This window comes from Lissotriton helveticus, chromosome 4_1 (genome assembly GCF_964261635.1).
Source record: "Lissotriton helveticus chromosome 4_1, aLisHel1.1, whole genome shotgun sequence".
NCBI lineage: Eukaryota > Metazoa > Chordata > Amphibia > Caudata > Salamandridae > Lissotriton > Lissotriton helveticus.
In genome coordinates, this window is record NC_136063.1 from 1,313,268,710 (window position 1) to 1,313,284,371 (window position 15,662).

Consider the following 15,662-nt stretch of genomic DNA (forward strand, 5'->3'; position numbering starts at 1 on the left):
GGACAGTGTATGCGCACATGGAAGCAACTCAATCCCTTTCAAGTCTCGTCAGCGCCTTCTAAACTCTAGTGATTTGACCCCTAATATCCTTAAGTATACCTGCTGTTTACTGATGCAAGTGCCCCTGATAGTAGCCTTAAAGGCCTCCCAAAGAGGTGCAGCGCTATCCACAGATCCCTTGTTTAAATCAAAATACTGGACTATAGCTTCTCTAATCGTAGTAGTGTATAGCGAGTCTAGCAGAGCTTCAGAGCAGAACCACCATGTGAACCGGCGAGGGCCACGCGTCGCGATATGTAAAGTGAGTTTGACTGGACTGTGATCGGATAAAGTTCTGGGTAACGCAGCTATGGGAGACACCCAGGCATTCGCCCCTTCACTTAACAGCCAATATTCCAGCCGGGACCAGCTACCATGCGCTGCTAATGTGTGCGTGCCTTCTAGTTTATCGATGTTAGAGCCGCCATGTGTCTACAAGTTCCATTTCAACCATTCGATCATTTATCATCTAGTCTGCCCTAGGTGAGTGTCCGCTCTGCTTACTTGATTTATCTTTGCTGGGGTCTAGGTGTGTGTTCAGGTCGCCTCCCTACAGAATTTCCGCTTCAGGCCACTTGTGTAGCACATTGAGAATGCCTGCAAAGAGCTCAGGCTCATCAGTTTTGCGCCCGTAAACATTTACAATGGTTATAAGCAAACCCCCCAGCTTACCATGAACAATAGCGTATCAACTGCCATCATCCGTGCATGTTTTGATCATGGTGAATGCAAGACCTTTCTTTAGGAGTGTAATGACCCCTCTTGCATATGAAGACTATAAAGAAGCCAACCGATACCCTGCCCACCTCAGGGCAATCTTGGTCTCAATCAGTTTGGTCAGATGAGTCTCCTGGAGGAGGGCGATCTTGATAAGCTAATTTCTGCCTTATTTTTGGGGGAGCTTAACCCACTGACTTTCCATGTCATGCAAGTGTTTGGTTCCTTATCCAGCGTTGTCATGCAAACTATCTGATGATACATGTATTTCACCCGTGTACGAGGACCTTGGTTTCCAGCCAATTACATACAACATACCCCTATAGTGTGGTCTCCCGCTCCCTCCCCCCACCCACTTTAGCATATCCAACTTGCCAAAGCCATCCCATGAACTAAAAAGTAGACCCCAAATGTAGAATGTGAACATAATTAAATTTGGGGTACAGCCATTGGGGAATGCTAGAGCACATCTAACTCCCTAGATGAAAAGGAAAGTGGCCGAGCATCCTAGAAAGTCTCCCTCAACTACTTTAAAATCGGGTCAGGGGAGGGTACAAACATTTAAACGATTCAGTAATATCGGTTTACAATATACACAACGCCGTTGGTAATCGGTTGGATTGCAGATAAAGGCGGGAAAATACATTGAGCAAAGGGCCCGCCCGCACATCAGTGACAACATATAGATTATTTAAGCTGTCAGCCTCGCTTCGTATTACTGTAGAGCCTAGTGGATACATCAAGGCACAATGTCCTGCTGAGGCTAGAGCTCTTCATCTGGTGCATCAGAGCCCGCGTGCTTGTTATGTTTGATGGATTCTGCGTATTCCAAAGCCAGTCTGGGATTGGTAAAGATCTTGGCTTTCCCTTCCCGTCCAATATGTAGCCGGGCCGGATACAGCATGGCATACTGCACATTTTCCACTCAGAATCACTCTGGTTAACCTTAGGTTGTCAACTCCTTCTCCCCCCCAATCCTGATGAAGAGCTGTATTGACCACTCCATAATGCATATATTGGGTTGAAACGTCGACGGCACCTCTTGGCCCAGATCAAGACTCTACATGCACAGACATTAATGAGGATACAGCAGCAGAACCATTGTCTTTACTAGACACTTTAGCCTTCTATGTATATATTGGTATCACTCTGTACATAATGTTCACCATTTTGCTTCACTGAGCACATTGTCACATATTCACTGAGCACTTTAAGTGTCACCTCTTGTTGACAGCATTTTCATCAACTCCTGAGTATATATAAATGAAGGAATTTATATAAATTAACCTAGTTCTCATCATGCAGCATTGCCCTGGTGTTTCTTTCTTTGTGTATCATTTGAATTGTCCTAAAATTGAAAGCTAGAAATATTTAACCTCTTTAAAATTGTATTCTGAAAGGAACTTAACAGGTTAAGAAATAATTGTTCACACCCGACAGAACCATTGTTTTGCGTATATGTCACATGGACTCAGCAATCCTGGGCTTGCCATGCTGATCCGCACATCTCCGGCATCTAGTTGCAGATTCAGTGCAGTTAAAGGGGCCAGTTCCAGGGCACGTAATTAGTCAAGCCTGTCCGCCTCACCTTGAATCCATGGGATTGTCTCGCAGAGCTCCTCCGGCATTAAGCAGCAGTCGCCAGGGGTGGAGAGGAGCCGCCACGCTTCAGAATAGCGCTGCACGCCCTGGCTCGGTGCTAATCGGCTTCACACAGGCTCCTGCGGGTGTCCAGATCCACGCACAACGCTGGTAAGCTGGTATGGGTATTATCAAATCAGCTCAGCACATAGTTTTAGCCACATGCGTCTGCTCCACTACGGCGAAGGCCCCAGCCGTCTCACAGGGTCGCCATGTCTCATACCATGCCGCACTCTCAGCAGGACTCAGCAATCTGGCCCAATGCCTGTGAACAAACCACCTCAGCCCTTTGTCCTTCAATCTAGTTTCGATTGCCTTCCATTATTTGTCACGGGTGGCGTTTAGGGAGCAGGATAGTGGGCGGATTAGAAAGTTGGCTGGCGGAGCTGCACTACGGCATAGCCATCTTGCCGTGCACCCTCTAGCGCCCATGCCATCAACTCTTATTGGGATCAGAACTTCAGGGACTTCTTTCAGTGTTCCAGAATCACCTTCAGATTCATAAGAGCAACCCCCTCACACGACTTAGAGGCCTGCCCCAAACCCAATCATCAGAGGCAAACCTCACGCAGATCTTTCACAAATATCTGCTTACAAGAATCATTACAAGGTTTAGAAGGGACGTAGCTCCCTTGTACACTGAAAAAAGTAGAAATTGTCGGAAAAGCTTTTTCCCTCACGAAGAAAAAATTGGGGGTGAACTCCAGATCTGGTATGAAGACGCAGAAAGAAAGGCACAGACGTTGCCAAGCAGGTGTGTGGGATTTTATAAAACATCTACTTGGCAAATGGACAGGGTACTTTTGATATCTACCCGTCCAGTAAGAAAATCTACATGTTCCTTTTGTTGCCATGCAGAGGACTGAAATTATGACTGCATTTTCAGTATATAAAAGCAAGTATATATAGCTTCTCTGATTATGCCAGGGTGCATGTTATATCAAAGTTGGGTGTCCGCACCAATGTTTTGATTTTGCCACCTTTATGTAAATCTTTATAGGTCCCAATTAGAAGCAGAGCAGTAGTCCCACATTAAATTTGCTGTTTGCCTGCCGCCCCCCTACCCTCCGCCATGGCACAATGGGAGCATGTAATGCTCTCCCCTTCCAGACTGCAGTCTCCCGTGCCCTCCTCCAGTCTGCTCACTATCCTCTCCACTAGCCCTACAGCAGCCCCCATGCTCTGAGCAAGAGGTAAATGAGAGAAACAGTACCTAGAGAAAAAGGAATACTGTGCAGAGTTCCGTCCGGTAAGAGCGGTTCTGAACAGTTATACCCCATTCCAGGAGGATAAACTTGTAATCGCACTGTACTGGTAAAGTATTACAGCATGGGACTGATTATGTAGGTGAGTACCAACCTGCCTGTACTGTGTGGCTCATAATAGGGCCATATAGGAGTTGATAGGGGGCATAGATGTTTACCCAGGGTTGGAAGGACCTGTGGGTCTGCTTACATCCACAACAACATATTTAGAGTAATTACTAACTACTCTCCAAACTTTTTCCACATAGGATAAGGGTGAAAATTTACACCTAGCAGGCCATGCTGAAGCCTGGAAATACAGACTAGATTTAATAATAAACGTATGCTCCAACAAGTCAATAGAAATACCATCATATATGGGTCTATGACCAAAGGTACAGCACTAAGGCCCAGATGTAGGTAAATCTGATTTACCGACTCTAGAATACCGAATTTTACCGATTCGGTATTCTAGATTCGGTAAATCAGATGTAGGTAAAAATTCGGTAATTTTTACCGAATCTGTATGATTCGGTAATTACCGAATCGGTATTTACCAATTCGGTAATTGCCATTGATTCCGATGGGCCTACAGGCCCATAGGAATCAATGTCAATTACCGAATCGGTAAATATCGATTCGGTAAAATTACCGATTTTGCAAGGGGAACAGGGTGTCACTTTGACACCCTGTTGCACCCCTGATTAGGGCATGTATATGTGCCACATGGCACAGGTGTACATGCACAGATGTGCATGTACACTGGAATTCGTTATTTACCATGCAATTGTATTACATGGTAAATAACGAATCGGTAATGGCCTGTGGCTCTGTTTGCAGTGCCACCTACATCTGGATTTACCGATTTGGTAAATTTACAGATTCGGTATTTTACAGAATCTGTAAATTTACCGAATCGGTAAATATACCGATTCTGTAAATAAAATGCCCCCTACATCTCCATTTGCAAATACCGGTCGGTAACGGCCGAAATCGGCCGTTAACGACCGGTATTTGCCGACCTACATCTGGCCCATAATACCGTATTTTCAGGAAAGGAAACCAACACTACAATCGAGGACTTCAAAAGGCACCACTAGAAAAAGAAATCCTTTAAATGACCCAACTGAAAGCAAGGTTAGTCTCCCAGACAGATATGGAGTATATAAAAGTCTTTCAAGTAAATTAAAATTTGAAAATTCTCACAGAAAAATATAAAAAGAAATGGCAAGGTTTATGACTAACCTTGCAAAAAAAGTATGGATCTTAAGACTAATCAAGAAGTACAGAGCCAACAGGTCAGTCAGTTAGAAATGCGACACAATAATAACTATGGCATCTATTTCCAATGAAGAGAAATACTGAAGTGAACATGATCTGCCAGGTGTCGAATTAAAACTGCTATTTTTAAATGATCACATGACCCCCTTGAAGTGTTAGAGTGTCACATCGCAGCTACATAAATTAGATTAAATTAGAATAGACTTCCCAGCACAGCTAGCGGTTTACCTTTTTCAAGATGTCATCAACAAGTTTTAAAAATATCTCATCCACATTAAAATTATCCTTGGCACTTGCTTCACAGAATCGCATCCCAGTTATTTGCTGGGTAAACTGAAAAGGAAAGAAAAACAACAATCAAGATGTGAATATGTAGTCTTATTCTCACAGGGTTGTGTCTCCAGCTAGTCAGCTGGATTCCCAGTAACATTTCAACGACATTATTATATCTTAATGAAAATAATTCCAAAGAACTAAACACTTCCTATGCTTGAAGGCAGCAGTAGCAATCTCCCTGCTCCTTTTATTGGTCTTCAGTCTGTTTTGACTGCCTATTCCGAGAGCAAAATGCATCACCTTTAGAAGTTTGTCCAATATATTGAACTGGAAGAATCACCAGTATGACTACACACACAACTCTGTCTAAAGTCTTATCTGTCTAGGACATTCATGGCCGGAAGGGCGGTCTTGCTATAATCATAATCTGAACAACCAGGGCCTACCTCAAACCGAATGTCAAGATGCCAAAAACGTGCGTAGCACCGCCACGATCGCAAATAACAAGAACAGTGGCAAGTCTCTGGGGTTTTACACACACACCCAACGTAGCTACCTAACTGAAAGTGTACACCAGTCGAAAAATGCCTGACATTATTTGGCCCCTGTACTGCCCAGCATTTACTAACAGACGCAGACTTCAGAACGGTTGACATCCCTGACATACACAACTCCAATGAAGACCATTCGCCAAGCCCTTGAAGGTTTTAAAGATGTTGGCAAGCATGACAATCACATCAACACTTAGCTCCATGGGCTTCCATTGCCTATATCCGTCATACTCTGTTTAAGCCCTGCTGCTTTATCTGCATGGCAGACAACTCCGGTACTGTACCTTGCATCAAAGATTAAGACTTGGCAGCATCACCATACTGAAAATAAGCAGATGCAAGAAATAGAGGTAAAGGTACTAGGTTTTGTTCTGCTATGCTCCTCAGACCTGGAACGTCACCCCAGTTCATATCAGCCAGGCTTCATTGATTGTCTATTTCTGCGGAGGGCTGATTCAAGCAACACCCGGGATTCAAGCAACAGGGGGGCTCAACCATCGCTCCCACACTTTCTCCCAGATGCAGATGTAGACCTTTCTTTGTGACCCAGAAACTCACACCAGAAACATCCCACCCCTTCTTCTTAGCTACCGGGAAACTACCTACGAGACTTACCCAAAATCCTTCCCCACACGTGCCTCCACGCCCTGGGGGTAGATGTTGAGGTTTGGACCAACAAGCACCAAGGCTACACTCCATCACAGGGCAACTTCTGAGATCAATGGATCTACAAAGAAACTCCGAACATCTGCACATTCCCTCCCCTAAACCCTTACCACCCAATTCCCTTGCCCAACCCTAAAAACACCCTTACCACCCTCACTTATTTAATGAGGCTGGAGCGTAAGGGGACCCGAGGAAGCGCTTTTTAATACATTGGGTAATCAGGACATTTCCAATTCAGTGACCCATGTTTGTCCTGCACAGCGCCAGGTGATATGCAATCATTGTCAGCAAAATCCAGCTCCGCGCAACTTTCCCCCAGGCAAGATGAACTCTGGGAGTTGTAGTGTGCACAGCACTACATCGTGAGGGGCAAGCACATGATCAGGAGCTCTGTGTGTTCCCACCAATAGGAGGGATGCGGGACTGTTTAAAGCACGGGTGGGACAACATCCTGGCTTAACAGCGGCACCTGAAGAAGGCAGACCAAGCCGAAATGCATCGTGCCTGACTGCTGTTTCAATAAAGGGCTTCCAACGAAATTTCCCCGTGTGGCCTCTTTTCCTGTCAGCAATGGAGGAGTTTTGGCATAGATATATTAATTAATTAATTATAATTGGCTTAATAAATCTGGTTTCTTTAGGTGCACCTCGTGCCGTGCTTGCACATTTGCTGTGAATGGGACCCATTATACATCAGCTTTTAATGACAGGTTGATCCCAATAAGAGAACATTTGACATGTCGCAGTGATTATGTAGCATACCAGCTAACCTGCACATGTTCTTTGTCATATATTGGGAGTACAAAACTTCCTGCACACCAGCGTATTCTGCAGCACATTCGAGCTATAGTTAACTCCGATATGAATTACCCGGTGGCTCGCCACTTCAAAGCGGTACACGACAAGAAATTAAAAGATCTTAAATATACTCTGTTGTGTTCCGTAGCCAATCCAGGCAGAGGTGGTGATCGCGAAAAATTGCTTCGTCAAAAAGAGGCATTTTTCATTTTGTTGCTTGATACCCGGGCCCCCAATGGGCTCAATGCTTTTGATGAATTACATCCTTTTCTATAATTTGTATATATCGGACCTTGTCATTTGTGGAAAGAGCAATTTCTGTTTCTATTTTTTGACATTTCGCGGGATGATTCTGTCTCCTGATTTAACAATAGGGCGGGATATTTTGAAGTGTTTATACTATATCTTTCTTGTTTACATTTATAGTTTTCTAATCAGGTCTTCCGCAGCTAGTATAATGTACTTCATTGGATTATGAAATTGATTTTAAAGCACTTGCACTTTAGCACTTAGGCACTTTTTCTGTCACTTGACTTACATTGTTGTTTTTGACAGGGGGTTGTCAATAACTTTGCTCAGTGAGAATATAATCAGCTCTTTTGTGACTGATGATAAATAGAATGTTTTTGATGCATTTGCATTTGATTGTTTAATCACACTGTTTTATTTCCATTTGTGATGTATCAGTTGTGGTTTACATTCTTTTATATCTTCATCTTATAGTCCTTAGGTTGATAAGTTTAATGCATAATCTGTTTTTTACTCCCTATGATTACCCATTCTACTGATTTATGCTACGTTCAGTTCTTGACATGACATGTGAGCACTATGCTCTTATTTTTGTCCCCTTGTACATATATGTAAAAACACAATTTGAGTGGCATCATTATTTTAACCACAAATTGTATGCCTTTTTGCTTTATTGCAACCCGTGCGACCTGTTTCTTTAGGCGCGTGGGCTTTTAATTTTAATTTAATGCACGGCCTACTCCTGACGCGTCATGTGATCAAGCTCCGCCTGCGGAGCGAAACGCGTCAGGGAGGGCACTCGCTCTTGCACTTTAAACGCAATTAAAATGGATTGCTGGCAATGACTCTTGTGATGTGGCTTTCTTGTGTGTTTACGATTTAACTAAACACTTGATCGAAGACGAGGTCCACGCCTGTTGTTACCGTCACTTTTGGCGGTCAGGATTCAGCGTGTAATTATATATATATATATATATATATATATATATATATATATATATATATATATATATATATATATACATACACACACACACACACACTTACGTTACTTATACTTACAATTTCATTGTAAAGGCATGCGTGGTAAAAGCATATGCGTGGTATAAATGTGTGGAAAAGGCATTGCGTGGTAATCGATGTGTGGTAAAGGCAGTTTCCCTCAAGAAACCTAAGCCTTATTTGTCACTTTGGGATTTTTGGAATTTATATGAAGTGGAATGCCATGTTTTGCTTTGGGGGATGCTTAGCATTTCCAAGGGCTTTTGGAGATTTATGTTATGTTATAAATGTATACAGCACACGAATACCAACGGTGTATTGGTGCTAGCAAACTGAGAAGCAGGCAGAAGCATTAATCCAGCATTAATCAAAGAACAGCCATGTCTTGATGGTTTTCCTGAACTATGTCAGGGAGGGAAGATTTCTGATGTTAAACGGGAGGGAGTTCCAGAGCCTCAAGGCTCCCATCACAAATCTTCTGCCACCCCAGTTTGATTTGAAAAATCTCTGAGAAAGTATCACTTTTGCCTCTTGTGATCTCAGGCATCTATTTGGAGAGTACCAATTAAGTGCACGTTTCAGGAACTGAGGGCCGGTCCGATGTAGTGCCTTGTATGTAATCTACAGGGTTTTAAACTTGATCTGACTTGTAATTGGCAGCCAATGCAGACTCTGGAGATGGCTTCCCACCGACTGGAATTTGGGAATCCCTAAATGGAGTCTTGCGGCTGCATTTTGGGTCATCTGGAGCCTGCGTAATTGCTTCATGGGTATGCCGAGATACAACCCATTACAGTAGTCTAGTCTGGAGATGACAAGGGAACCGATTACCGTTTTCCTGCTTTCTGTTAGGATCAGAGGTAGGATTTTCCTGATTGTTTTAGAATAAAGAAACTTGATGAAGAGACTGACTTAACTTGGGCTTCAAAGTCCAGTTTCTGGTCTATCATCACGCATAGGTTTTTTACTTTGGAGACTGGGATAGGTGCTATTCCCCGGTCATCTGGCCACCAAAACTGGGACCAGGAAGGGGAAAAGTTACCAAACAGAATCCCCTCGGTTTTTTCATAATTTAGCTTAAGGCAGTGCGAACTCATCCATGAGCTGACTGCTGTCATAAGGTCCCTAAATCTGTGGTAATGTATTTTTGCTGATGGTTACCACGATTTGGGTGTCATCCGCGTACAATGTTAGTGCCATTTCAAAGGATCTAATAAGAGCTGCCAGTTGACACCCTAGAAGGAGTGCACCAGTGGACATTGGCATCTGAATAAGTAGCTTTTGAATTTCTAGAAGATTGGCATTAATTTTGACTACGTGGCACACCTTAATTATTTTTGTTTTGAAATGGACAATGCTGATGAGGCTGTGACCAGCCACACCATAGACACTCTTGCTTAAACTTATAGAGCAGTAGTCATAAAAAATATAAGCCAATGAAATAATACTGACTTTCAGAAACAACGCAGAAGGAACTGTGCAGTCAGAGGCACTGCAACACAGAATGTGGAGGACAGTGGAATGCTGAAGGTGGAAGCGCCCAGTGACGGTAGAAAAGAAGGCTCAGGGAACAATGCGCAGCTTGGCAGACGGGATCACACAATCTGGAGTGTAAAAGTATTGAAGTAATAGGGGGCTGAAGATTGGGAAAGAGAGTGGACAAAGTATACATGTTCTTCAGCTTTCCATCTATATTTATGCTTCTGTGAATTGGGAGCTATCAAGTTAGGGTAATCCTGCAAGAGTATAGGAAGAGAACAGTGCACAACTTAAAACATGATCTACATTTCATCCAAATAGATCTGCTATCAGAGAATACCCCAACACTGAATCCTGTGCAAACCACACAGTAACATAGTTATAAAGTATGTTTTCAAATTAATCATGTTAATTTAACAAATTCTTTCTTTCACAACTTTTAAATAAAACATTTTGCTTGTACCTTTTCTCCTTGTTGCCGCGTAATCTCCCTGTCAACTTCACAGTCCAACTTATTTCCAACTAGCAAAAGTTCTGCATCTTCAGAGGCATACTGTGAGGGATATCACATCATTATTCACAGCCAGGTAAATAGGTGCAATTATTGCACAGAAAATTCATGATTAGTGTAAGGACATGATATACAAACAGAACAGTAAAATTCAAAACATGCCGGAATCAAGAAGAAGGAAAAGGATTACTGGTGCCAAAGATTGTATCAGCTGTGATCAATATCACACTAGTTACTGGGCCACTCATATCGGAGCCTAATGTGTTCTGTAAAAAATAAAAATAAATAAACCCTAGTGATTATTTGGGCAGATATCCTCAAACTGCAATTTGTCCACCCTATTTGTTCTGCATTCTGTCCATCAATTGTTCTTTTTGCATTTGTCACCCAGAGTGGGACGGGTATGCCCAGACGTGGGTCCCGTGCTCTCCATGCCACTGGAGTCAAGCTGTCCTGGCCGACGAGGGGTGAAACCCTGAAACCGGTCCTAGGGTGCTCGTTTCCAGTACAGGGAGGACCTGGCCTGGGAGTTCGGGCTGGACTGTTCCCAATGGGCGAAGGGTCAAGACTGATTTGCAAATGGCTGGGTCCAAACTGGAATGGCATGGTGAGCAAAAAAACGATGGATTTAGGCCCAGATCTCTGTACTGGGGTGAATGTATGACATTGTTCTGCATTCTGTCCATCAATTGTTCTTTTTGCATTTGTCACCCCGAGTGGGACGGGTATTCCCAGATGTGGGTCCTGTGCTCTCCATGCCACTGTAGTGAAGCTATCCTGGCTGATGAGGGGTAAACCCCCGAAACAGGTCCTAGGATGCTTGTTACATGTCCAGGGAGGACCTGGCCTGGCAGTTCGGGCTGGACTGTTCCCATTGGGCGCAGGGTCAAGACTGATTTGCATATGGCTGGGTCCACACTGGAACGGCATGGTGAGCTAAAAACAATGGATTTAGGCCCAGATCTCTGTACTGGGGTGCATGTATGACATTTTTCTGCTTTCTGTCCAGCATTTGTTCTTTTTGCACTGTGAGCACAGCAGTTGCTTACCTAGGTGAAGAGTACATCAATGTAGTAAAGCACCTAAAATTAAAAGGGCAGAAGTTTCTCATGTATAACTACAGTCTCCTTGTAGAGCTCTGCTGCTTTGGCACTCGCCTTCAATAGTAGACACGGGCAGTGGCATTCAGTGGAGGTTGGATACATCAGGGTGACTGCAGGGGATGCCAGTGTTCATCCAAGCAGCAATAGTGCATACTCTTGCGATGATGGGATGCAATACTGCTATGAAGAGGAGTTTTCTGTTTCTACAACTCTGATACACAGCACAAGTGCTCAGTTAGAGGCCCAAGACACAGCCCTGCTGATTCTTTCAAGGATCTATCATTTAAGCATATCATCTCCTTTGGAGAGCAACATGCCATCCATAATTATCTTTACAGCCATGACACATTCATTCATTCATTCAAACATGTATGCCCGTCCTAGGGTGAAAGTCCCATGGTGTGAAATAGTGCAGGGGATGACCAGAGACTGGGCACTAGCTTCAACACCTTAAATGCTCTGTAGGACTGACCAGATTAAATAGATCCTTGGGACCTTAGCGGGGGAGTAGGATTTGGAGTGGCGACTTAGCGAGAGTGAGAAAGCAAGTTCGCTGTAACTTTGCAAAGGCCACTCCCAGTTTGCAGTGCTGTAAAATTCTAGTCACAGGTAGGCAAAAGGGATTTTTCTCATCCAATAGAGTTTTTTAACTGCTCCTACATTTCTAGTTTCAAGGACAAATGAGCCTGTTGAGAAATTAATAGTGGCAGATGATGTATTTGTTGAACTTTTTATCCAACTACCAAGGTCTTCGACCAACCAAAAATGTACTAAGGACAATTGTTGTAGGAAGATCACATTACGGTATCTTTGTATCTCACATAATGAATTAATATTACACCTGGTTATCGTAATATTCACATATGCCTGGCAGCAAAAACAGAACCTCGCACCTGACTAGATCTTATTACCTAGGTTCTTCTCAAAGCACTCTGCATTTTTGGTACCCTTATCTGGATTGACGTCTAAGATTAACATCAGGGATTAAGGGGCATACTGTTTGACAGTGTACAAACAACATTGTAGTGGTGGCCTTTATTGTTGTTTATAGAATTGTTCTATGAACTGTGTACATTTCATGCATACATGAGCAATAAAAACTTGCCGATTCCCCATAAGACAATTGTCTAATGAAAGCTTTGCAAACAATCTCCAAGGATATAAGTCCAGTGACATTAGAACAGACAATCACTCAAGGCACATTTAGGAGAAACGGTGCAGTTCGCTATTGCAAATCATGAGTGATCAACTGTGCTCAAAGGACTGTTTGTTAGAAACTGACTGTATAGCAGCACCACTGGTGAGTACAGAGGAGGATGCAGCAATCTTTAAGCACATACCTTGGTATTCAACCACGCATTCAACCCTGCCCTGGGCACCGCTCCCAAGCCAACGGACCAAGCACGCAACCTGTGCTTCATCTTGGACTCCTCCCTCTCGATGACCAGACAAGTCAACGCCGTCTCGTCGTCATGTTTCAACACCCTGCGTATGCTTCGAAAGATCTTCCGGTGGATCCCCACCGAAACCAGGAAGACGGTCACCCAGGCACTCGTCACCAGCCGCCTGGACTACGGGAACACCCTCTACGCCGGAACCACAGCCAAACTTCAGAAAAGGCTCCAACGAATCCAGAATGCCTCCGCACGACTCATCCTGGACATCCCCCGACACAGCCACATCTCCGGACACCTGAGAGACCTGCACTGGCTTCCCGTCATTAAGAGGATCACGTTCAGACTCCTCACCCACGCGCACAAGGCTCTCCACGACCTGGGCCCCAGGTACCTCAACAACCGCCTGACCTTCTACACTCCCACCCGCCAGCTACGCTCCACCAGCCTCGCCCTCGCCGCCGTCCCACGCATCCGCAGAGCCACCACCGGAGGAAGATCCTTCTCCTACCTGGCAGCCAAGACTTGGAACTCCCTCCCCACCCACCTCCGACTGACCCAGGACCACCTTTCCTTCAGGAAACAACTCAAGACCTGGCTCTTCGAGCAGTAGCAGACACCCCCCCCCCCCTAGCGCCTTGAGACCCCTCCGGGTGAGTAGTGCGCTATACAAATGATATGATTGATTGATTGATAGCACTGGAATGTGCTCCAGTGGTGCTCATCAAGGCAGAGAAGGATTTCTATATATCAGCATTTTTTGTAAACAAAGGTGCCATTCTGTATAGAATATCAGAAAGGTGTTCTGCACTGGAGGACTAAAGTATATAAAATAATAATTCAGTGCTTAGCCCCTGCTGGCAAATGTATTCAGGACACACACTGATGACTGCTGGTATGCATGTACTACAGAGAAGGGTGATTACATTGCATATTTTCCATTGAAGTAATATATAACTTATTTTCCATTGAAGTAATATATAACTATTAAGTGAACCAATCAGTGTACATCGCGAACGGTTGGATGATGGAATTTGTGGTAGCTATCAAGGGGCTGTAAACTATTTTTTTTTTTTTTTTTACAAACCTCAAGCATTTCTGTGGGCTCTAATTTAGCCACTTTCTGCACAATTGTTTTCCATGGCAACATTTGAAGTGGCCCTAATTTACTTACGAGAAGGGTGGAAAGAAAACAGAAAAGCTGATTTTCAATGTATCAATAATATATTTTGGTGAGGGTTGTCAGTAAGATCTTGTACAAAATGTAAATCTCATTTCTGTATAACTTTGGGGAGTGAACAAACTAATTTTATTGAGGTACGTTCAACATACAGACATGGCAAGTGGATAACCAACTTGTACACTAAAGAGGTGAATAGAAATTACCATGTATGTGCTATAGGAATATAGCTCCTTAGAACGCATGTGATTTGATCCCATGCCATTACAAAGTGTTTGTTACAACGACCACGTTGTTAGTACGCAATACCATTACATTGCAAGTCATAACAATGACTTGCAGTAGGGGGCGTGCTGGACTTGGGAAAAGTATTATTTACTATTCCTACTCCAGTTTGCGCAACAGCAGGGAAGGTGTTGGATTTTAAACCTAATACCAGTGCGCCCCCTACAGAAAGTCGTTGTAATGACTTGCGATGTAATGGCATTGCGTACTAACAACGTGGTCATTGTAACAACCGGGTTGTAATGGCATTGCGTTGTGGAGACAGTGTTGTAAATGCCGTTTCCCGTGCTATAGACTTACCTACTCATTTTTTTTAATAATCAAGTTCACAATTTTCATATGGAGCAATTGAAAAAGATCATACTAGACAACTGAACACATCTAGAGGAACTTGAAAAATTCTGTTTAAATTTCGGTAAAAGAGGTTACATAGTATATAGCATAGGAAAAGTGATTCAGAAAGCTTATAAACTTATCAAGACCGTGACAGAGTGAAATTTCTCATTATGCAGATTAAACGCATTTAACCATTATGTTCTAACGTCAATGTCGAAATAACACACATTTAAAGCAAAATTTGAAGTAGGCAATCACAATTAGCCATTATTAGCAAACATTAAATTTAATATATTATAATTAAGTTAGCTTAACTGCTGATGTCATTTTGAATATTGACATTACACATTACGGTTAAGAAGTCTGTTTCCGAATTTAAACTGGTGTTGCACGAGATGTTTTTCTCTTTCTTCCCATTGCAGATGCTTTACTTTTCCAGAATCCTTCTGTTAGCTAGTGAATCGGTATTTGTTATGTATTAGACAACTGATAGTAAAGTTCTCACTGGGAGGACAGGAGATGGTAGGAAGTATGACTCATGAGAAGAACTGTCTGAGCCACAAGATTTATTCTAAGTAACAAGTCAAGGGCATGGTTGTGAATGATCCACTGTGAAGACATAAGAAACTGGTGACTTTACCTGTTCCCAGCCTTTAGAGAAGAACAATTGGTTCCTGAAAGTAGGAATTAAACAAAATGTTGCAAGTAGAGTTCTGTTGAATTATATTCGCTTGTGTGCCTTAGACTAGAGAGATAATTTGCTACAGAATTTAGGGGGCAAATCAAAGAAATGCTTCTGACTTCATACTGGGAAGACCTTTCCGGCCTCTGCAAATCATCACTGCTTGAGTGCTAATGGTTCATGCTTATGCATTCCTATTCTCTTTCAGAAATCTTCATTTGTTTTTCTG

The 15,662-nt window shown here is 43.2% G+C and overlaps 1 protein-coding gene across 2 annotated transcripts in view; it reads right to left on the bottom strand.

The window, feature by feature from the left end:
* RAB12 (RAB12, member RAS oncogene family) overlaps positions 1-15,662 on the bottom strand; it is a 170,512-nt gene that overhangs the window by 22,592 nt on the left and 132,258 nt on the right. For both annotated transcript variants that reach the window (XR_013610594.1, XM_078687881.1), the window contains 2 exons: positions 10,406-10,495; positions 5,151-5,255 (listed from right to left, as the gene is read on the bottom strand). Coding sequence is in view for 1 of the 2 variants with exons in the window: in XM_078687881.1 (XP_078544007.1) it covers positions 5,151-5,255; positions 10,406-10,495 (195 nt within the window). In the remaining variant the exon portion in view is untranslated. The remainder of the gene's footprint in view (positions 1-5,150; positions 5,256-10,405; positions 10,496-15,662) is intronic.